Source organism: Corvus kubaryi, unplaced genomic scaffold, assembly GCF_017639235.1.
Source record: "Corvus kubaryi isolate FWS band 111438036 unplaced genomic scaffold, C.kubaryi_AGA036_p1.0 37395, whole genome shotgun sequence".
In the NCBI taxonomy this organism is placed as follows: Eukaryota; Metazoa; Chordata; class Aves; order Passeriformes; family Corvidae; genus Corvus; species Corvus kubaryi.
In genome coordinates, this window is record NW_024581134.1 from 4,852,149 (window position 1) to 4,876,871 (window position 24,723).

Genomic DNA, 24,723 nt, shown 5'->3' on the forward strand with positions numbered 1-24,723 from the left:
GGGCAGGATGGGACGTGGGATTTACCTAGAACCCAGGGCAGGATGGGAGTGGGATTTACCTAGAACCCAGGGCAGGATGGGAGTGGGATTTACCTAGAACCCAGGGCAGGATGGGGTGTGGGATTTACCTAGAACCCAGGGCAGGATCATCCACTCCACAATGGTGGGAGGTGGCCCCTGCATGTGGAGGTCGGTCCTGACGATGTGCTGCGACGCCAGCAGGAGCATGAACAGGAAGGTCAGGTAAGAGCCAGTGTGGCAGATAAACTTGATAAATGGCTTTTTAATGAACAGTCCCAGCCTGCTCTTGGGTGCAATCAGGTACGCCACGGATAGCACAGGGAAAAGCAGTCCAATGGTGATGCAGGTCAAGAGTTTCACTGCCCAGTGTTTCCGCCTCCATCCTGGAAAGCCGTCGTACCAGAGTGTTGCTAGTAGCTGCTGGCAGTTCGGCTGAGCAACAAACTGGGGAGGAAAAAAGAAAGAAGGATTATTACTGACTGGTACTCCACGTGCACTCCCCCTCACATATGTGTTAGAGCCCACACAGACCCTCAGATTATGTTTGGGGGCCGGCTATGGGCTGGAAAAGCATATTTTGGAGATAAAGGGGAAAAAAGGAGGGAGACTTCACTCTTCTTTTTCCTATGTAGGATTTAGGATTCCTTCTCATGGAAGAAATTTTTTTCTATTTGCAGCATCCCTGTGTGGATCAGCCACTCACCACACACACAGCCTCGTGCAAAAGCAGCACCACGAAAATTACTACGAGCTGTTTCTCTCCCCATGTGTTGGAGCACGTTTCTGTTCAGAATGTTTCAGGTTTCGAGCGCCTCGAAGGAGTCACTGTCAGCATCCTTAAAAAGTGACTAAAAGATGAGACAGGAGGGAAAAGGTGCAAAGCTCTGAGAGTGTGTGTGAGAGGGAGAGCATCTCCCAGAGTGTGTGGGGTGCTGCAATATGTGTGTGTGGGCAGGGCTGGCATGAGACAGCAAACAGCAGCATGAGGTGTGGCCAGGTGACATCTGGTGGGAAGCAGAACAGCACATTTGGAACCCTGCCTCTCGCTGTTCAGGAAGAGAGCAGCTGTAAAATGTAAGGGATTAAGCAGAGGCCAAAAGGAACCTTTGATCACAGCAGCAGAAGTGACATTTGACAGTTCACTTTCACTCTGTAAAAAATAGCATTGTGATGGTGATTTACGGCATCTCACCCTGTCCACACCACACAGGCTCAGGTTCCAGCTCCTCCAGGCTGCTCTCATACCAAACAGCCTTTGGGATTTTAAACCAAGCCACATTATTTCTGCTCAGTGCCAGAAGACTTCATGTTCCTGATTATACCTAGACAGCCTCATGGGTTTTTTTCAAGGCTTCCCAGACCCAGAACTAACCAGAGATATCTGCAAGACCAAGACAACTCTGTTCTTCTTCAAAAATGTTTAGCCCACACCCAAATCTTTTAAATATTCGTTCACCACAAAACCTGGCCAGTACTGGGAGGACTTTTAAGCAGAGTTCTCAGAGTGCTCTAAACAAGCAGAGCACTGTCATTGCCTTGTTCAAAATGACTAAACCAAGGTCAAACAAAAGGACAAATTAGTTGCTCATCCTGATGAAGTCATTCACTTCTCTAAGTATTTTTAGATTCCGTTAATATATTTTATATGTCTTAACAGGCTGTTTATATCAGAATCACACCATTCTTGGACTGGGTAGTTCAAATATATTCGATGACCCAAAATAAGATCTCCAAGAGAACTACTGGTATTTATGAAGCGGCATCTTTATGTATTATTACAACAAAAACCTCCTGATGATTTCTGCATCAGCACATAACTGATGACATGCTGCTCCAGAGAGCTTGGGAAAAGAATATCAGAAGAGGCTGTGATCTGGAATTAATCAGCACATGCAGGCAGCTGAAAATGGGCAATAGCTCAGGGGGTGATGGTCTCCAGAAAAAGCCAAGACCTGTTGCTTGTAACAATGAGGAAATATTATTGTAAAATTCCATATCTGGGGACAGTGATCATAAAATCACAGAATCGTGGAATGGTTTGGGTTGGGAGGAACCTTAAAGCTCATCCCCTTCCAACCCCCTGCCATGGGCAGGGACGCCTTCCACTATCCCAGGTTGCTCCAAGCCCCATCCAACCTGGCCTTGGACACTTCCAGGGATCCAGGGGCAGCCACAGCTTCTCTGGGCAGGTGAGAGAAACAATTCCACAGAAACTGAAAAACTGCCAAGCACTGATTGGTGTTTGGCTGTGTTTTAACTCTGATTTCAGAAGGGTCAGCGCTTTGTGTTTAACACCTGGAAGAAACAGAAGGTTACACTGCTCTGTTTTCTCAAGATCCCAATCAGGAGCTGTTACTGGATGTGTTCTGCAGTGACTCACAGGGCAAGGGATGCTGCTGCTTCTCTGAGATGAGGCACAACTTTTTCTTTTTTTTGAATTTTTTTTTTTTTTGAGGGAGAAAAATGTTATAAACACATTTTCTCTTTATCACATATGATAGAAAGCTCTAAGGGGAGAATAAAACTGTTTTTCCCTTGAGTCAAAGTCAAAGTCATTTGAGAAATCAAATGACTATATGTTCCTCTGGTTGCTGTGCAACTTGCAAGCATCTTAAAAGTGCCTCTTCTCTGCCTAATAGCTCATTTCTAAAATCTGCTTTCTCAGTTGTATCTGATGTTAGTTCTTCAAATGGAGACAAATTCACACATCATGAAAGAGCAGCTTTAAAGAGCAGATTGGCAAAAGGGAATGGAAATGGAAAAAGCCATTAAATTTTCCAATCAAGCTGGTCGCAACCTCAATGAAAATTGCCCAAGGGAAGTTTAAGAACACCACACAAAGAGACTCCCTAATGTCATAAACCACCAATGCTGTGTTTATTAAAGGTGAGGTCAAGCACTTACCAAAGTAGACTTTTACTAACTTGTATTAGTTCAACTTATTAATCACAGATTTAAAATCAGTAAGCACTGATGCTTTTATCTCCAGTAGTGCAGTTGGCTGAAAAACAAAATTTCCAGTGTGCAGAAACGCTGGAATTCTAAATTATAATGAAGAAGCCAACCAAGCCACTTTTGTGCTGCCTAAAGAATTTATTGTTTTTTGGTGACTTTGCTTCTAGGTGCTGCTAACTAAACGAAACCACCAAATTCATTGACTAGACTAAACCATTGAATGCTCAACTTATTACAGATTGTCTAGGAGTCATGGTGGTAAATCAATGCACATAAAATACAAAAATATCTTCTTTTAGATGTGAAGTACCCTGAAAACTCTGATAATATTTTGGAATTTTTGTTATCCTCCATAATTTCAAATTTCTCCGTAAAGTAAAGGAAATTTCTACTTTACAAATAGCAGAGCAGCGGAGTGGAAAATAACTTGACATCTTCAACAGTACTTATACCAAGGCCTTTCCTCAGTGAAAGTTAATAACCCCAAATGTGTTTTTTCACATTTTTGCAAAGCCTTTCATGTGCTACAGACTGAAATGGTGCCTGTGTATATCACAGCCTTTTATCATTCCACATGAATGTATCTTGTGTGACAGGATTTGGTATCAGTTAAAGTTTCTGCACAACGAAAAGCAGGGAAAAACCTGCATATTGTCCCAGTTTTGTGGATGGTCCAGAGTCAGAGGCAGATGTACTGCACCAGAAGCTCTGCTAAGGGAACATACAACTACCAAGCAGTTTCTCCAACACTTGACAAGCATTTTATCCAAGGACTGCTGCATTACAGGAGCCTCCAGTCTCTACCACAAACAGCAGCACAAGACATCATCCCACAGACAGGATGGCGAATGTTCTGACAGCTGCATTAGTGAAAGGAAATGTCACTAAGAGGTGCCATTTATGCTCATTCAGTGAATGTAGGAACTAAACATATGATGCTGTGCAGGGTTTTGCTGGGGTAGAGTTAATTTTCCTCACAGCAGCTGGGTTTTGGCTCTGTGCTGGAAACAGGGCTGATAACACAGGGATGTTTGAGTTATCACTGAGCAGGGATTACACACAGCCAGGGCCTTTCCTGCTCCTCACCCTCACCCGTGAGGAGGTTGGGGGGCACAAGGAGCTGGGGGGGGACACAGCCAGGACAGCTGAGCCCAGCTGAGCCCAGGGATATCCCAGACCATACAGCAGCACCCTCAGCACATGAAGCTGGGGAGAAGGAGGATGTGGGGGATGTTTGTCTTCCCAAGTCAGTGTGAGACCTGATGGAGCCCTGGGGATGGCTGAGCTCCTGCCTGCACATGGGAAGTGGTGAATGAATTCCTTGTTTTGCTTTGCTTGCACACATGGCCTTTGCTGCACCTGTTTAAACTGTCTTTATCTCAACCCACGAGTTTTCTCACTTTTCTCTCCCAGTTCTCTCCCTCATCCCACTGGCAGGAGTGGGCGAGTGGCTCCTGGGGCTGAGTTGCTGGCTGGGGTTAAATCACCACACAAGCACTGAAGCCTGTGGTTGTACAAAACATTGTCCAGGGTGGTCCCCACCTGCAGATGCATTTCTGGAGAAGCTAATCCCAAAAACAATCTCTTTGTCCATTACCTGTTGAGCAGAACCTGTCCCTAGCTGAAGATAACAGTTCACTGAATGGTTGGGAGATAAGATGCAACTCAGAGTCCCTCCATGTGAGCACAACACCCCTGTGTTACCTGTGAGCAAGGTGCTCAGTCCCCTGCCTTTTGAAAATGGGGATAAATACTTTGCCTTTCCAAGAAATGAGATCAGCAACTCCAGTCATGTTTGGGAAGCACTCTAGAGATTACTGCAGTACAAAGTCTTTTATGTTCTCTTTTTCTTCTCTCAGCCTTGCCAGGGTCTTTGTGTAACATTTGGCTTGCCAGTGGATTGTGCTATTAGAGAATTTCATTTTCAGTGTTCATCATGCTCATTGCCACCTAATCCTGTACCAAGGGGAAAATTTTTAAGGGGAAAAAGCAGCTGCTGGATGGAGTGTCTCTTCCTTAATAACTAATCTTTACTGATATTTTTTAAGTCACCTAAATTCCACTTCTTGGGAATTAAATGCTTTCTGCATGCTGTCAAACACAGAAATAATGTTTCACCCCCCTCCCCTCATCTATGGGGAAATCCCTGATCTCTCGCAGTCATAAGTAATTTAGGATCAGACACAGATGGGCTGAGATGTGAATGCCTCAGGGAGCAACTGAAATAGCTCCCTGATAGACATCACAGGGGCTGAGCACAGCATCCCTCTGCCTTTATTCTGATTATCGTGACTGCCAACAGCCTCTTGTTTGGAGTTTGCTGGAGTTCTTGTCTGTACTCTTGCTGTGGATGGCGAGGGCGAATGCTCTTCATAGATGAATAACCACTAATTTGGAACTGCAGAGCTCTGTCTTAATAAGCAGGACTGAGTTCTTCTATCAGTCAGCTCCAGCAGCTCACAGGGAGGTCACCACTGAGAGCCAAACACGGCATGGGAGCCATGAAATTACCTTTAGTTCCCATGTGACACTCGTTTCAATAGGTCAGACCTTACCAACATCACTGTACCCCAGAGCATCTCAAATGTGCAAGGCTACTGGATAATACTGTCTGCTGTTGCCCTCTACAACTGAAGCTATTTTGGCTCTGGAAAGGCAGATTTTCTCAGGAACACAGCTAGATTTTGCAGCCTATGTGCAGAGTCTGATGCAGCAGCATAACTGTACATTTTAGAGAGGTCTGCAAAGAACGTAGATTTCCTGTGAATCCCTGTCTCCCACGAAAAGGAGAAATGCCATTGCCATTCTCCACTCAAGCAGCACCACACACTTCCAGGGCCACACAAACCCCTCTGCCTCCATTTTTACCGAGAACAAGATCCTCTGAGGAAGAACGGAAATTCAGGTGGTTGCATCAGGCTGATTGCTCTTAAGGGAAATTCCAGTGGGCAACAGTCAAAGAGCCTCATTTCAAAATTAGCCCAAGACAGGAGAGAAACTCTGTGTGGCCTAATTTGATGCCTGCTGCAGAGAGCCAGTGAGCCCTGTGAGACCATATATTCCTGATAAGAAATGCCAGCCTCCTCAAGTTTGCAGTGTTGCAAACAGCGAGATGAACAAGAAAACCCTCTTTTGTAGCACATTTCTTTTTAAAGTTCAACCCTGTTAATGACTGCAAAGTTATTTACATTCTGCTGCCGAAGTGTGAGCTGCAGAGGGTAAACACCTAATGGCTGTTCATCCTGTTAATTAAGTACTTTCTCCAAGAGGGGGAAAAAAATAGGGAGAAATGAGACAAAGTAGTTGGAGGGGGAGCTGTACAACATGGGGGAAAGGGACTACACAACTCAACATTCCTCATCAGACACTTCCAAGAGATAATAGTTTTTTGCAGGATGAATATCCTATCCAAAAACACAGCTGCTGCTCACATGCCTGTGAGTAGCAGCAGTGAAGCACTGATGAAAATCCAAATGCCAGCATTCCTGCCATCAAGGAGATCACATGGCTGAGCTGGACGAGCCCTTCAAGAAAACCAGGTGCTACCCAAATTGCTCAAACCCTCAGCTGGTGAATAAAACAAACTCCAGATCCTCCACAGATGAACATATGGCCTCAAATTAAGATGGGAATTTAGTTTCATCTGTTCTTAAAATATTTTGAATTATGATGACACATGAATCTTAACTAAAGGTCTCCTATCCATAATAGATCTCTCTGGTGGTAGCAGATATGAACTCAGCTTAAGTGGTAGCAATTGGAAATTCAGCAGTGAGGTGAATGCTGGCAAAAGGCAAGAGTGAATAACCTCTAAAAGCCTGCCACTGTTCCATCAAAATTCATGGGTTTAACACCTTCCAGTTGGATTGGCTTAAATATTTAAATTAAAAGGTCCCATATATCCTAGGACAAAGACAGACGCTTGCAAATCCTGGATACCTACCCATGGAAAAAGCAATTATAAAGTCTTTAAGCTTGAAATTAAATCCATCTCTACCCAGAGTGCTTCAGCGTGTGTTTAGCTGTAGGTTTGTGTTTACGGCTTGTGTCAGCAGGATTTAGGTGCATTAAATTCTGCACTGAATCAAGGCAAGGGGCTGAACTCTGCTCCTGGAGCAGACTCCCCACCAGAACAGGTTCCTCTGGGTCAGACCCCGAGCAAGAGCCCAACAGAACCACAACTTTTCAGTATTTATTCCAGCAGACAGCTGACTGCAGTTGATAAATAAATTCCTGAGGGATGTATCCCAGCAAACATCCCAGGATACAGCTCTCTTACAAAGATGCAGGAGGTCTGGGCTGGGTTTCCAAAGGCAGAGTGCTGCAGAACGAGCAAGTGCTGAGTGTGAGCAATACACCCCACCATGAGTTAATTCCCTACACACACCTGGGTCCCAAGAGCTGAGCAGGGGATATCAGACACAGAAGCACTGGAAAAACATTAAAAACCATTTAGAGACAAATCTACCAACATCTCCTAAGTCTCCTTTCAGGCAGCACTTTAGGAGTTACAGATTTTGGAAACGAATACTGGGAGCTCTCAGGGGCTTTAGCAGAAGTGGGGAAGGTATTGACTCTTAAGTAAAAGGCTGGGCTCATTCTCTCTGGTGAATTACTAACATTTACATTAAATAAATGATAAGTAAAGCAAGCATGAAAAGTTTAAAAGCCATTCAGGAGTATTTTTAAATACCTACTTTACCCGATTAGTGTTAATAAAAAGTTCCAAAATTCTTTTTCTTTGCTTCCTTTCTGACCTGAGACGCATTTACGCTGAAACTGTGTAATTCTGGTTTCCTTTTTCTTTCTGCCTTACCTTCTCCTGAATGAGTAAATTTACTCCAATATCCACAAAAGAGCAGATTAGCACACTACAAACACTTCTCACCTCCGTGGGAATGTCCAAAGCCCACCTCTGCTCCTGGGCTGTATCACCCTGGCAGAACATACGCTTTGCTGAAGGAAGTTTACTCAGCCCGCTGGGGTTTGGAGAGAATAAGAACAAAAACTGCATTCACAGCTTTTAAATGTCAGTCTGCACAAGAGCTCAGTTTGGGGGGTGTCATGACAAACCCATCTATTCATCTCACTTCTCCCAGAGCCACCTGTGAGGTGGTGACTGTTCTCAGTCACCTCATCCAGATGGTGAAGGACCTGATCTACACATGAGGTGTGAGGAGGGTGGAATCTCAGCTCTCTTCTGAGTGGAGCTTCATAACTCACTTCTCTAAGGCACAGGAGTGAAGTTGAAATTCCCAGAAATCAGATAAATAACAATGATCATTTCTATATCCAAAGGAGAGAATCCATACCCCCAGTTTCCCCCCGGAGTTTATTACTTCAGGGTGTCATTCAAAGTATGAAATAACGTGATTTACTCTTCTCCACTGACATAAAGCTGACTCCAAACACACTTCAGACCTTCAGATATGGGAACACTGAACACTTGGCTGTTACAATACACAAGGCATCACTTCTCCTCTCCAGTTCCTGTTGTCTATAGAAAGCCCATCAATCACGTCCTGTACTTTGGCTTTGGCTTCCCAAGCCTCTTCCCTGGCTGGCAAGAAGACTGATGGCAAACATGAAGTTAAGGGAACTGTCAAACTCACTAAATCATCCTTGAATGCTGTTAAAACAGTGGCAACCTCTTTAGCTTTCAACATATATCCTGTCTTCATCCAGGAGATCATTAAGTAAGAGGCACAAGGCACCAAAAATGACTTAAAGAATGATCCTGGCATTTTCTGCCCGCTACACATCACCATAACGCAATCCAAGTCCTTGTCCTTGACCTACATACCAGTCTTAGGGTGCTTTTTCAAATTTGTGCATTACAAGATTAGTCAGAGATGATTTTGCTGTCAAAAGACAGTGTTCTGCAGTTCTGTTCCGTGACAGCTGCAATATGTGGCTAACCTTCATCAAGGGAGAACATTTCGGCGTTACGTGAACGATGTACCAAATAACGCTGTTCCCTCAAATAAACATTCCAGTCCACTTTGTCAAACCGGTGAACCATCAGCCCTCAGAATATTATTTCTTCTTCCAAGTTTGGAGAGGAGTTAAGATTTAAGTGCCACTTGTCCTAATTTTTGTAACACGATGATGCAGCTGTACAGGTTAAATTTCCGTGACAATTTCCCGAACTGAACAAATAGATCTGGCAACTGCACAAGCCCGTAGAGGAGGGCTCTGAGTCATGCACCACCAGTGATCAGCAGGGATGGCTCTTTTAAGGGTGCAAACACAGATAAATCTCCCCACCTGCCAACCCAAATTCCATCCTCTGAGGCTGCTGATAACAGCTCAGTTAGTGCCACGCTCACAGAAGATTTTCTAAGGTGGTCAGCTGCTGCTGGGATGGAGTTTGAGACAAAACAGCTTCATTTAGCACAGGCCACTGCTCACACACCAGATGGGAATGTTGCTGCAGACAACAACGAACAAATGAAAGGATGGCGGTTGGAAAAGGGAAGGTCACATCTGGACACTCACTGCTTTTGAAATCCCTAAACTTACGTTCAGGTTTGTGGCACAGGAGGTGAGGCCATCCTCACCATGGAACACACTAAGAAATACGGACGTTCCAGTTCCCTAGAAACCAAGGAAAGCTTCCACGAGGAGCAGCTCTGCTTCCCTCAGCTAGTCCTAATAAAGACCTTTTCACGACTTGCTGATTTCCTTCAAGAAATCTGGAAGTAAAAGCCTCTTTATTACTCTTCTGAGCTGTGCAGGCTCAAGCAAGACTTTCCATTGTGCCTTTAAAGAGCACAATACAATATTCAGCCCGGTATCATTATTCCTCCAGGCAGTATGGCAAGAAAACAGACAAACCCACAGCTTTGCCTGCGAGCAAAGAAAGATCTGTGGCCATCCATCAAGATACCTGAATGGCTTTCAAAACGGGTAAACAAGGCGCAGGCGACGAGCTTTGATTTTCACCGACCTCGCACTTCATTTTTCATGCTTCTCTGATATTTTTATAAGCTCTTTTTATACACTAAGTGAAGTGCCCTTAGAAATTTCCCAGGTTTATGCATGCTCCCTGGAGAGGGATGCTGTGCTCCTGACTGCAGCCACACAGTTGACAAGAGTCAAGACACAGCGGAAAAATATGCGGCATGGCAGGAATGATTATTCATTCACTCCAGAACTGCATCTCAGGAGGTGCTTGTCTATGTAAATGTCCTGGAAAAAAAAAAGAAGGAAAAAAAAGGACTGAAACTGTTGAAGCTTCATCCTGAAGAAAAAAACGGCAAAGAGCACTGTTTTTAAATCAGAAAAGCAAACAATTCTGCTTCTGTCCTCTCCTGCCATTTGATTAGAGCACGGTGAGGAAGAGAGATGGAGGTTAAGGGTTTCTGAGAGGGAATTTCTCTGTGCACTCCTTTGATCTAATTCTGTGGAAGTGCTAAGCAATAGAGTCATAGATAAAATAATGGAGTTTTGCTGAGCGCCTTGCATTGTGTAGACCTTCTTACAGACACATAAACTAAACCTGCACAGCTATTTGCCAGCACCAGAAAAACACATTAGAACCCCCACTATTGTGATGTTTCACTTCATTTTGGAGATGTGAACAACCTGTGATGGCAAGCGGGAAAGCAGGAATAAGCGGAATGTGTCTTGCTATCCTTGTGGCTCAGCAGAATGTTAAATACGAGGAGAAATCTGCCCTTTTCGACCTCATTCAGTGCTATGCTGTGGTTGTTTTACATTACTGGCAAAGCAAAAAAAAACTTAAAGGGACATAAAAATTCTCTCTGCGTGCTGCCCCTGTGTCCTGGGTTGCAGTGTATTCTATTACCATCCCCATCAGCTGTTGAAATCAGGTGGGGCAGTGTTTCCTTGCCTCCTCCCCCCAGACTATCTTTCTGTTAATTGCCCATCATTGTCCTGCTGCCTGACTCCCAGATAACTCCCTCCGGACTATCTTCTGTTAATAAGCCTAATCAACACTTGGCCTCATGACTCGTTACCCCATTGTGAGATGCTCCACCCAGAGGGAGGAACCAAGCATCCCCAGCGTGGATATAAGCTGAGGCTGAACACCAGAGACACTGGCTTCCCACTGGATTTCCAGAGGACAGGAGCTACACAGCCACCACTGGACTTCCTGAGGAAGAGCAGACTGTTTTACTACAGGATCACTGCTTCAGAGGACTGCAGCCACCTTTCTACCAGACTGCTACCACCACCCTGCCTAACAGGGTGTCAGGTTGTACCTTGACTCTGTCAGTTTGACAGTGTTTTCTTTTACTTTTTTTTTTCCCTTTTCTTTAATTTCCATTAAATTGTTATTCTGACTTGGTGCCTCCCACTGGTTTGTTTTCAAACTAGTACACCCTGCCCTGATTCCCTAACCCCGCCATACACCCTGTACACACAACTGTGCTTTACGAGACTGGCAAGATCCTAAGAGATGACTTTTCCCCATCTTTTCTTAGAAATGCAAACAAATTAACAAATGCAGAGCTAATGTGGTGCCAGGAGAGCACAGCGAAGACTGATCCTCAACAGCTGAGCTGTGCCTTTTCCTATTAGGCCCTCAGCACCCTTTCTCCTTCCAAAATTAGTCATGAATAAAAGAACTAGAAGAGTAATAACATGAAGACAAATGCCACATACTACAGAGCATTTATGAAAAGCCTGCTGGTCTCTTAGACCTTAATTACTGTGATCCTTGGAAAATAATTTCTTTAACAGAGGACTGAGAGAACTGATGTGTCCGTGCTGGGTCTAACTCATCGTGTTCCACAGTGTACTAGTGCTGTCCTCATTTTTCCCTAGTATTTTGTGACTGCCATGCAAACAGGGCTCACAGCTATTAAGTCCTTCCCACCTTCTGGAGAAAGTTGAAACTGAGGACAACCATTCTACACTTCAGATGAGAAGGGAGAGGGAGCTTAAGAACATCTCACAGCATGTTTTTACCATTTGCTGCCATAAAATATACTACAAAGCTACCTAAGGGCACATTTTAATCTTTCCTGTGTAATTGACTTTTTTTTTTTACCTTCTGTGTAAACAGTAATTTACCTTCTAGGATTTAGGGGCTTATTAAAAACAAACAGGAAAAGCAACAAATTCATTCTCCATTGTTTTGGCCCTCCTCCAAAGAAGAACAGTCTTCTTCCTCATGAACAACACATTCCTCAGTTTATAAAATGCTTAGCATGTGTCATGTTTGGGAATAATAAAATCTTGTACCTCCCAAAGGGTTTTTTTGGGGAAAAAAAAACAGAATGGGAGATTTTTCCAGCCTTTGTAGAGACAAACTCCACGATCTCTTCACCCATTTCCCCTTAACAGCTTCCCTGAAAAGAATCTTGAAGTTGACCTTATCTCCCTGATTAAGCTGAAATGGAATAATTTCATATTTGGGGGAAAAAATTCAGGTTTATTTCACTCGAAAAAAGCTTCAGGAAATTCGTCTGAAATCAGTGTGAAATTACACAGAACTAACAACTGCAGTAACAACTGACACCCCAGAAAATAACCAAAGTTCACACTGGATTCTCCTCTTAGGCTACCAGAGATTTGACTTTTATCTTTGTCAACGTTAAGATGTAAAAAGCTTCTCCATCCAACCCAATCCCATTTAACGTCGAGACATAAAAAGCTTCAGCAGAACAAGATGATCTACTTTAAAAAGTCTGCTGGTTTTCTCTGCAGAACTGTCTTTCATGAAAACCAAACTTGCTTCTGTTTTCCTTCCTGTCCCCACAAAAATCCTCTCAGTCTGATACTCTTCAGTCAGGATTGAAAAACATTTCTCAGTGTCTCCCTGGCAAATGTTCCTACTCATTTTTTCAGAAGCTGGCAAGGATGTTTGTATCTTCCTTGATGTTTTGTGTTGTGCTAATTACCATGATAAGATGGCCTAATTATCATGATAAGAAAACCCCAGCCGCCCTGCAGGATGCTTCAGGGGTTTTGTGAATAACCACGTGGGATGACAAGGTTCAGTAGCTGGTTTCCCAACCTCATTCGTTCTGCCCCTGCCCACCAGTATTCCACCTGAAAACAGCACTGACTTTAGCTGGCAACGCAGAGCATATTTGCTATCATTTTTAGGCTGGAACTGTCATGAATATGTCACAAAACATGGAATTTGTCCATATGCTTGGAATTCAGTCAAATAAGCCTGAAAAAAAAAAAAGATAAAAACTGTCAAGAAAGCAGGCAACGATTAAAAATTTTAAAATAAAAGAGCTTCAGGACTGTTCAGCACCACATTTCAAACACAGTGAGCTGCTTCAGACTTGCAGCTTCTGAGTGTGAACACAAGAGCAGCCACAGATTTACACCTGGATGCCACCAGTGACACAGTGGGACTGCAGTGATCTGCACACAGCAGTGCTGGGGTACTCTGGAGCTTGTGGCTGCAGAGTCTGGTCCTGCCAGGCCCGTGGAAAAACAGAAGTAGAATCTCTGCTCCTTCTCAGATTCAATGAACATTGACCTGATTACCTGCATTGCCCTTCTCCAGAGTAACTCTTCACTACTCGTCGTGTCCTTAAAGCACCTGTGGTGTTACCTAACCCCGTCTCAGAGCAAAAAACACAACCTGACATGACACCAGTGAGCCTTGCTGACATTTCCCTAGAGCAGCCCAGTAAGAGCAGGAAGTGGCCAAGTGTTGGATCCCAGAGAGTTTGAGGCTTTGGCTCCAGCTCGTTGCATCGCGGGGCTGGCACTGGGGAGGCACAACAGCCCAAAGGGATGAAAGGAAATCTGCATCTTTCACCTCTTGGCTATCTGTACCTCGGATGCAGCCCTTCAGGGAGGTGGGATGGATCACACCATACTGGGTCAGTGTTGGATGTGGGGAAGACAGTGCAAAGAGGAGTGTGACAGGATCTTCTGCCACTCACGTGACCATCCAGACACAGAAGAATGTAATACACATTGAAATTCAGTTCCTCAACCAAGCAATCAAACTCCTCCTTCAGATAACCTGGAACATCACTGCCCAACAGCAATATATCATCTCCTAAATTCTGTCTGCGTTTGGAAGGAGAAAGGAAATCCAGAGCCAACTAATGAAACTGTTGTCAGCATTCTCCTGGGGTTCCTGGCCTTTACTGAATCAACTTATAAAACTGTGGATTTGCAGGGCTTCTGAAAGGCTCTGTGCCCTTTAGCTGAAGTAATGGCTTCCCTCTCTGGAACTACAGGCAGGATTTGGAATTTCTGGGAATTGCTTCTCGGCTCTGAAAACAGAGATGGATCAAGGACTGAGGATCAAGAGGTGTCACGGATGTGAAGAAATATTTGCACCACATGAGTATTTTCACAAAACTGCTGGTAACTTGGAGACCTGGGACTCTGGGAGTGCTCCCAACCTCTCCTGCTCTTTTAGCTGCTGTCACTTCCCTGGCCCTTTCAAGTTAGTGCTGAGTGGGTGCTTGGAAGTGCTTGGTGGCTGCAGGAAGTGAATTGTGGATTGTATTATTTCCTGCACTCCATGAGAAATCCAGTGAGTCAGCCTTCAGGAGCCACACAACCCCTTCTAGCTCTGGCTTCCTGTACAAAAACAGCCACTGGGAAAAGCTTTCGGAGCTAGCAGACCTGGAAATGCCTGAAGGCTGTTCTTTGCAGGGGGATGGGTTACAATGAGATGGGATTCAAGCAGCTTTGAGACAGAAATTATTGGTACTGTAGAAGCCACAACCCACTGCAGCAAGTCCCAGTCCTGTCGCCCTCAATTGTCATCAGATTCACACTGTCACCAAGGTGCCCTGAGCCTCCTGGTTTGTGACTAATCCATGGGCACATCAAAAAATCCCACCTGGGAGCCAGCACTGAACAAACCCATAGCACCCTGAGAAATGAACTATTTTACCCGATACCTTCACATTTAGGCGACTCTTACCTCTTTCTGGTGATACTTTATTGCTACCTTTAGCTTTGCCAAATCGTGACATTTTTGGGGATCCAGCTCTTCGCTTTGATCATCCCTGTGATTGAGAATGATCTCCAGCTCCCGGGAACTCCGTGCTTGATCCAAAAGGTCCTTAGCAAAACGCTTGCACTGCTGTGAAAGCTCTTCATACTCAGCCTTGAACTCATTTTCCACCTTGCTCAGCTCCTTCAGCTCCCAGCCCAGCCGGAATGCAGTCAGGATGGGATCCTCGCTCGATAAGGCAATCAATGAAGGGCTGGCTAAGGCTTTGTAGATGTTCAGCCTCGACCTGGAATGCCTCAGGCTGTCCACCTCCGAGCTGGAGACACATTCCACACAGTTGCACCTGATCTGGTGCGGGCGTGGGATTGTCACCCGTCTTTGGACAAGCAGTTTGATGATCTCGTAGTTGTTGGTGTGAGCCGCCAGCATGATCGGGGTGATATCCGGAGTGAACTCCGAAAACTGGGTGTCCATCATCAAGGTTGGAACCTGCATGAAGGGATAAACCACGAGGGGTTGAAGGCGTATCTCATGTGGAGCAGCAGAATTCAGAAGTCCCTCCTTCATACCTCTGGAGTGATGTCAAAACACTTTTTGACAACAAAACAGGGGTTTTATAACACCCTCTGTGCTTTACATCCTGTTGTCGGCAGGCTTATCCACACACTGCTATTCTGGCAAAACCACTTCCCCCCAAATCCTGCCAGTCTGGTATAAAAGTCAGTCCCATCCCCATTCAAATGATTTACACATGAATCTGGTCTGAAATGGATATTGGCTCAGATACAAAATGGGGAAAAAAAAAAGAAGAAAAAAGGCCCAGGTAATTACACAAAAGGAAAGAAAGGCCTAGAAAAGAGTGAACACTGAATAGATTTCCGTAACTACCATTATTTGCACCATATATCTGCACCAGCAGGCCAAGAACCTGCTCGTAGCCAGTCCTGCACACACCAAACCCTGGCCTGAAGTTGGGCAAAACTCTTCCTCACTTTTTCCTACTGTTTCTATTTGAAAATATTTTTCAGTGTAAGGATACATTACATAACTGCCCTCAGAATAGACTGGTGGGTTTTTTTTTAAAACAGATTTGAAAAAAAATTAAATGTAAAATTAATGAGCCATAGTCCACTACAAATAAGCCCCTCCAGGGTGTGCATTATTCAGCTACTGCTGCACTTCTCAAAAGATGAGCTTAATGCACACCCTGTTGTGTCTTATTACTATATGCAGAGCACAAAATTAGATGGGAATGCTCTTACATCCCAAGCACCCAGTGTGCTTCCACTTGCAGGCAGGCAGCTCTCTTTGTTGTGTGTTAATCACTACTCAAACACTCTGTTCTCCCCGTGCCCACCACTCCTGCCCTGGCACATCCCGCTGCTCCAGGGGGCATGGCTGGGTTGGGGGAACAGTGAGGCTGCTTCCCTTTGAAAATATCAAAGGTGTCTTGGAGAAACTGTTGCCAAAAAGTCCTAACGGCAGGGAACACTTCTCAGTCTGCCTAAACCCAAAAAACAAAGCAGTGATGAAGGAGCATGAGGTAAGAAATCCTGCTGTAGGATACACCTAAGGCTGGTGATGAGACCTCCAATCTTGGAATCTCAGTTCCCTGGGAGGTAAGAGCCCCATGAGCACTAAAGGGCCAAAGCTGATCAATACACGTAACAGGTGACAGGGACTGTTCACCACCACCCAAAGGTGGTCACCACGCTGAGGTACAGGCTCAGTTACAGCAGCAGGGCTCACTGGGTGGCTGCAGGCATTTTGGGGAATAAATCTGCTCCCCTGGATGCGCCACATGAGGAGTTAAATCCCGGGCAACCTGCAGACACATGAGTGTGGAGAGGCTTTGCTAAGCAGGCTGGTGCCCACAGAGGCAGGAGGGAGAGAAAACAGTCCTGAGGATTTGCTGTGGGTCATGGAGGGCTTGGTGTCTCTTAGCAAGGTTGGACAAATGTATTTTAAGATACCCAGTAACAAAAGGCTGAAAGGAGCTCTCTGCGTAAGGTCTTGCACTTTCTTCCTTTCCCTTTGCTCAGCTCGTTTAGGTAGTTTGTTAAATGTCAAGAGAAAGGTGTGAGTTTTTCTTTTTTTCTCTTTCTTAGAAGCTCTTTTTTTTTTTTTAAAGACCTGATGCTTGAATACAACTGCATTTATCTTTCTTCCTGTCCTTTTGCAGTCAGTGACTGGCTGCTGTATTCAGAGCCTGTGCCTCAAAGGAAGAACGCTTTCCCTCCTCTATCACTTCTATTACTGTCGAGTTTAATCTTGTTTTTCTACATGGAAGTTATTGTACCCAGGGCTGTAAAAAAAGGCATTTTCAACTTTACACAGATGAGGTATTCATGTTGCTTGGAATATGAAATGGGCACTCGAGGAGAAGGCAGTGATGCTACAGGTGGGGATAGTGCTAATCCTGCCTGCTCCAGAGGCTTTCTAAATCTGGATCTAGGGGACGCCAAAATGGCTTTCCCAAGGTTTGGGAACGAATGCAGTGATCTCTCATCCCTTATTCTGGCTCATATCACAAGCCCTTCCCCCCAAAACAGAGCGCTGCTTCATGAGGACTCGAGCAGTGGCGGGGAAGGTGTGTTTTCCTGGGCAGCACTTTTAATTAAGGGATAAAGAGGGAAATGGTGGTGCAGAGCCACACAGGCTCCCGGGGAGCAGATCAGTGCAAGGCCTCCAATCACAGGAGCTGGAGCCATTTCTGAGCAGCAATGCAAACCAGCAAAGCCCAGAACAGGGACAGTGTGACGGGGGGCAGCTGAGGCCTCTTTTCGGTGTCTGCCTGACCCAAAGGCCATGAATTGGCCCAAAATTGCCTATCTCATGATAAGTATTTTTGTTGTCTTCTCACACAGTGTTTTTTGATAACCTGCATCCTAAACTGTCTATTTTAAAGCTCTGGCCATGCAAAGCTTTTGCTCAAGGGCTGCGTTCTCTCGCTGGAGGGGCAGCAGAGATTACAACAATGCTGATGTTCCTCCTGTGGTGCTCCACTCAGCTGAGTTCATGTTCAGATCAGCTTCTCCTGTGTCTTAGGTTAACTTGCAGTGATGGAAGCAGAAGAGGAATAATTTATTCTACCCCAAGGGCTCTGCTAAGCTCTTCCAAGATTATTTTCATCAAGTGACCTGAAAAACAGAACTCTCTTCCATTAAGCGCATCACCTGACACCAGCTGTTAACCTGAGTCCTTCAGAACCTTATGTCACTACTTGCACAGGAGCAAATACCTTGTCTGTATTTCATCTTGGTTCTTTTCATTTGAGAAATTAATGCTACCACTAACAACTAGTGACTGAATGCTTGTTATCATCTGCCTAGATTTAATCCTCATAAGGTGCCTGCTTACCCCTGTACTACTGCTGCTCTGAAGGATGCTGCAGCGAGTGAAAAATCCCCTTTATTTGAAAAGGAGGCTGAAGAAACAAGCTTAATTCATTAAGGAGAAGGATTAGCTCACATAAAAGCGCTGTTCAATGCAGCTAAGCTCTCCTCTGAATGGGAAAATAAGTTTTCCAGAAAAATAGTGCACGTCTGGAAAGGAGCTCTGGCTAGAGAGCAGGAATCTCTGCTGTTAGTCATGAGTACAGTGTAAGAGGAATTAAACTACAGAGAAAGAAAAAAGAAAAAAGCTGGCACTGAAGATCTAGTGGCCTTGTTGTAGGTCTTTTAAGAATTTTACTTTGAATTTAATCTAGTTTGGTATCTGTCCCTGGAGCAGCTCCTCTGGTTTAGTGTTGGATAAAAGCAACCCAGCTCAAGAGCTCCAAGACTGCTCAGCAATGTGAACCACACTGCAATAAATGGGAAAACTAAGGAGATTCAGCTCAAAAACATTCTCCTCGACCAAACTAACATCTCCATTTCATAAACTATCACCTCCCCTGGATCAGTGCAATGGATTGTAAGTATAACCATGATAAGCTGTAACTGCATTAATCTGCATTGTTTTCAGCTTGTGTAACTTTTTGTCTCAGCTTCCTGTTAGAGAAGGTTTTTCTAACTGCCAACACAAACTTGTGCAAGCCTCACTGGAAAGCTACAAATATAATTCTTACAGAAATGGAAGCTTGAGTAGTTTATTGATCAAGGATTTCCTGCTTCTACTTTGTTTTCTGCAAGCAGCCCCATGAGGGAAGCACACATGCCATCCACAGGTGTGGCCACAGGCACAGCCACTTCCTGTCATTCTATAAAGATGATTTTGTACTGCATCAGTTTGGGCTCAGTGGTCAGAAGGAGCTTTAGCAGGGGTTTTGTTCAGAATCACAGTCCTGGGGTGCCTCTGGCTGCAGCTCTGTGAGTAGAGCACGAGGGACAGAGTCAGTGCTGCCAGGCTGCAGGTCAGTCCTGGTACCAGCAACAGGAAAATGTGTCTTGAGAAATGCACATCTGGTGACTGGCACAGCCAACTGAATCCTGCTCCTTGCCTGAACCCTGAATAAATTCCTTCATTGACAGAACCCCATGGGCCTTTGTTCCCTTCTCATGGAATCACAGAATGGGTTGGGTGGGAAGGGAGCTTAAAGCCCATCCAGTGCCACCCCTGCTATGGGCAGGGACACCTCCCACTGTCCCAGGCTGCTCCAAGCTCCGTCCAACCTGGCCTTGGACACTGCCAGGGATCCAGGGGCAGCCCCAGCTGCTCTGGGCACCCTGTGCCAGGGCCTGCCCACCCTCCCAGGGAACAATTCCTGCCCAATATCCCATCTACCCCCGCCCTCCTTCAGCTCAAGGCCATTCTCCCTTATCCTACCACCACATGCTCTTACGGAAAGTCCCTCTCCAGCTTTCTTGTAAGCTCCCTTTAGGCACTGGAAGGAACCTTATGTGAGACCCTGGGAGAACGGTACATGGCTGTATAAATTTCAGCAGTTATTTTAGGTGATACACTGGTGTGGGTTTCACTAACTCAGTATCTTAAGCAGAGATGCCTTGGGAGACGTCTGGTATCAGAGTGATGCCAGTATTTATATTAACAGGGAGTTGGTGTTTTTCTCTCAAGAGCAATTCATTGACTGAAATGATGCAATTTGGTTAATGAAATATAATGAACAACACAAACTGCTATCTAAAAGTAAAGTCGTTTAAGGGCTTTTATACTGGTTATGAACAAGCTTTGGCGTAAGGCACACGTTGTTGTAGATGTACTTATGGGCAAGCTCTGCTGTTACCGGAGCTTTCCACTGATTCCAATACAGCAGTCCCAAAATATCCAGCTGAAGAAAAGGCTCTTTCTCGTCTAAAATCTCCTCTGTGACTTACAAATGTGCCTGTAAAGCCAAATAAAACCTCTGCCCCTCAGATTGATACTGCAAAACAGTGAAAATTAGTACCTTTTAGTGCCTTGTAGCAAGCCAAATGCTGATACACGGTTACCAGATGTTGCACATTAACACTAAAATAGGTACCTTTGAATAAAAAAGAGCATGCTTTAGAATCATAGAACTCCTAATAGTTGTTAATTAATTAACAATCTAATACATTACTACTGAAAGAATGTGAAAAAGTCAATCTGTTCTATCTGTATAACCAAATATCCTTCTCTACAACCACTAAGCAAAAGCAAAATACGGATAGATCTGCTCTAGATTCTTCCAGTTTTAATTTGGCTTCTCATCCATGTGTTTAGAAATGGAGGTAGGCCCAGGGGATTAGTTCTCAGAACTAAACTGAAACCTAGTGCACTTGACAGTGGCAGAGCTGCATCAGAGCTTGTGTTCAGCCATGTGTTTAGGAAATGCAGCACAGCCAGGAAGATTGTCAAAAGATGTCACCATTTGTGGCTGATGCTACATAATAACTTCATCTGTTGGGGATTAAAACGGAGGGATTCGGGGAGGAGCCTTCAGGAGGAAAGGATTTTGCAAATATGCATTTCAATGGCCTGTGGCAAGTTCCTGCAGTCAGAGCCCTCTCTCTCTCTGTGTCTCTCTCTCTCCTGAGCCCTCTCCTCCCCATGCATGTGGAGGAGATGAGATGAGGCACTTGATGAAATGAAGAAAGAGTGCAGTCACTGTGGCTGACTCTGCAAGTCACAGAGGGATGCTGTCAAAGAGTTACCTGTGTTTGAACCTCTTGTACTGAGCTGGAGCACAACCTGAGCTCCCTTTGCCCTGAACTGCCGTGTCTTGCTGCCGTTCAGAGCCGCTGAATCCAGCAGGGAGATGAGCTACTGAGTGCCTTCCCCTATTTAGAGGAACCAAGGCAGTGTTGTGCCACAAGGAACTGCAGCCTCTCCTGGCTGCCCCTTCTCCTTGATGCCATGAAGATTTTTTGCCTTTTCTTTTATACCCCTGTTATACCTTTCTACAGCTTCTGTATTCCTGGTGCTTTTTGCCAACACTCTTGGACTTGTTTGTCAAGCTAAGAGACTCAACATTTTAGAAGCTTTGTAGCTAGGGATCAGTGTGCCCCAGACCCCAAGGTCCTCTCCAGAACACGTTCTGTAAACCAAGATAGAACCATCCAGGGGAAGGTTCCTTGGGGAGGGGGGCTCACTCAAGCCTTTCATTGGGGAATCTTTGATAGATCTGCTAATTAGTAAAACCTATAATGTTATACCTGATCTTTGGGGGCATACTCGGCGGGGTGCATCTCGATGCATATGACCTGGACATGTGCACCTAAGGATCCTTAAAATAAATACCGAGGTAAAAATCCCTTTTCCCCTTCTAACCGTGTTTGACTCTTTAATTTTAAGACCAGGAAAAGGCATCAGTTGCTGGCGACCACAAAGGGACCCTAAAGACCTTGAAACTCACAGTCTTGGGTTGGAACACATCTTGCTTTGCCCCTCTCTTTGCCGGCAAATTACAGAGGGGCCGGAGCAACAATCTAAGACTGTGACCAGGACTTTAGGACCCAGCATGGAAAGGCATCATCCTCTGTGCAGGAATGTTTTACAAGCCCACTGTAGCCCCAGCTTATCACATATTACGTGATCTTATCACATATGTGATGTTATCACATCAGCCACATCCAGGGAACCTGGGCTCCATCGTACACTTGCATGGTCTGGGGCTCGCTGAACGGGGACACTTCTCCAGTTGCAGCAAACGTGGCACTAAAGCTCAGGACCATCACAAATCTGGACAAAAATGAAGTTGCTGAAGTGGCCTAAGTGACATGGCTCACAGCATGTTACAGGTCTCCCAAAAATGCAATATTATGGATATTCCCAAAAGGCAGAGATCCCCTGGCTGCTTGCTGGAGCTGTCTCCTGAGACTGTGCCACCAGCACAGGTGTAAGTCCAGAATTACTGATGTGAGAGTGAACTGAATTATCTCCTCAAGATTGCATAGGCAGACTAGTTCACATATTCCTGATGACTGGAGTTTTTCCCCCTCATTTGGAAACATAAAATGCTGTTTGTTTGGGTTTTTTCACCTTTCTTTATTACCATTTTAAGAGTTACTCTGCGATAGGAGCAGCTGTTTTGAGTAAAAGTTATTAGGGTTTATTCTTTATTTTTAATGCTGTTTTTAAGGTTGGAAATGAATTTTATTAAAGAGCTTGCTTAATCCAGTCCTATAAATTTCTTAACTACTCTAAGGACCTAGGATCATTGCTGCATCTTAGATATTTTTTCATTTTATGGATAAGCTTTCCCCTGACCCCAAACACAACTGAAACAAAGACAGCCCAGGGTTATCTGGAAATGTGCAGTCTCTGTCTTCAAGGTAATCTTTATTTTATTATGGTTACTATTTTTCTAATATTCTTCAGGCTTTATTCTGGGAGGGAGAGTTGTCCAGCTTTTTGATTCATTTTTCTTGGTCTCTATCTAAGTCGTAACAAGGACAAGATGTGCTAATATAGGTTAATAATCATGCTATCTACAGCCTCTTGTATCATCTTTGTACATAAAACATCCCTTCTTCCTGTCATTTACCACCTTGTAAGGATGAGACATGTTTCATTAAGTTTAGGAGAGGTAATATGTTGCTAACAGGGCTTGAAAAGGGAGGGCTTTTTCCTTGGGTTGTATTCATATTCAATCACATTCCTTTAGAAAAAAAAAGTGAAATCAGATTGGATCATGAGACAGTGTCAGAGAGAGGAGTGAGTTACTGCATCTGGCGCCAGCCCAGCGCTGCCTGATGGTGCACAAAACACATCCTGATGCTCACAAACCAGGAGGTTCATTATTCCCCATTTTGAATATTAAGCTGTGCTTTTGGCACTGTTGTTTTACCAACCAAGAAGACACTGCGGCTTCTGAAAAGACCCCAGAGTTTGCAACAACAAACAAATTACAATCTAGGCAGGTGGCAGGGGCTTGCATGAGAAAAAAAATCTGTGTGGCTGTGATCTTCCTTTATTCCCACTCAGGCAGTGACTTCCTCTGATATTCCCAGCGCTAGGAAGTTGAAAGCCTCTAGGTAAAGATGTGCCCCTGATGCTGCAGAGCCTGGCACTGCCTCATCATCTCCTGCCTGGGGAGCACTTGGAGCACACCAGCCCTCTCTCACTGCCATGAATTAAGCACCAACGATTCACACGGCCCTGAGCCTCTCGAGCAGTTTTCCAGCATCCTCCCAAGGCAATGACAGATCAAAGACCTTGGATCACAGCGTTCCCTTGCTACAGCAGTTCAGAGACAAGCAATACTGCTCCCAATACTGCCTTTTTGATATTCCACCACCACTGCCACCAAAATGCTGCCCCATCAGGCAGTTTTTTGCCATGGGATAGCAAAATACTGCTCATACAGGGATAAACAAGCCGTAAATGTGACTTTGCCAACCCAGCACAGCTCTATTCAACAGCCAGGTGAGGGCTAAGGGACTCCTGCTAAGCTGCCCTGCAGTTCTTCACAGATCTTTATAGATCCCAGAGCTTTGTTTTGGAGGAGTCTGCAATTTGTAACATTCACTTTTCCCACAGAGAGAAGCTTCCCTTGGAAAAAATGTGTTATAACTACTGCACCAGGAAAAGTCTCCCACAAATCTGTATCAGGGAATCTAAACAGCCATGTCAGACTTCTGGATTTGGGGACTCACACAGACCAGAGGCAAATACATGTTGGGTGATGACAGGGGATGCTGTAATTGGGGCTTAGGAGCAAAGGGAGGTGGGTACAGTAGGCACATTCATGGATGCTGGGTAGATAATACTGGTTTTTTGAAAGTAAACTCCTTAATCATCAGATCTACAGAGAGCCCAGAAGTTTACTTGTGTAGCAGCACAAACGGGATTTTTTTCCCCCTACAGACAGTTCCCCTACAATAATTCATCCACCCAGCTGAATCCTGAGAACCCATCACATCTGACTGAAAATACACTGGACAGTGTGCCCAGAGCAGGCAAGCGCTAAGATCACTCCTACAGATCAGTAAAGACAATTCTCTGGGAAGCTTCTTGGATAATTCCTGACTTCTCACCTGTCTATATGTTAAATTGCCATGTTTGTGCATGCTGTGATGCAGTTCTTGGCTTGACCCCCACCAGCACCCTAGGAAATAGTAACAGACTTTATACTGACCCAGGAGAAGGAGCCAGTGCCTTATAGCCACTGTCAGAAATTTGGTATCTGACACTGCCTTAACCTTGATGCTGCTCACTGGGTCCAGGAGATGTTTCACTCCAGTTCTTCTTCACCTAGATTTAAGATTACTTGGGGACCAAGGCAATGGGGAGGGAGGGAGGGAGGAATTTCACAGTTAAATGTAATCATTAGCTGAAGTGATCTTTGATTTCTCTGTTGTTTAGTTTAATTAGATGGAATTCATTTTGAAGGCAGCCGCCAGTGTCAAAGGCATGTTAACTATAACTGTGAATTATTACTGCATCAATAAAAATAATGAAAAGCTTGGGTG

General features: G+C 44.7%; 1 protein-coding gene across 1 annotated transcript in view; it reads right to left on the reverse strand.

Annotated features, from left to right (window-relative positions):
• Positions 1-24,723, reverse strand: part of TRPC5 (transient receptor potential cation channel subfamily C member 5) — a 97,131-nt gene that overhangs the window by 39,044 nt on the left and 33,364 nt on the right. Inside the window, exons 3-4 of the mRNA XM_042040027.1 lie at positions 14,858-15,379; positions 129-465 (exon numbers count right to left, since the gene is read on the reverse strand). Coding sequence (XP_041895961.1) covers positions 129-465; positions 14,858-15,379 — 859 coding nt within the window. The remainder of the gene's footprint in view (positions 1-128; positions 466-14,857; positions 15,380-24,723) is intronic.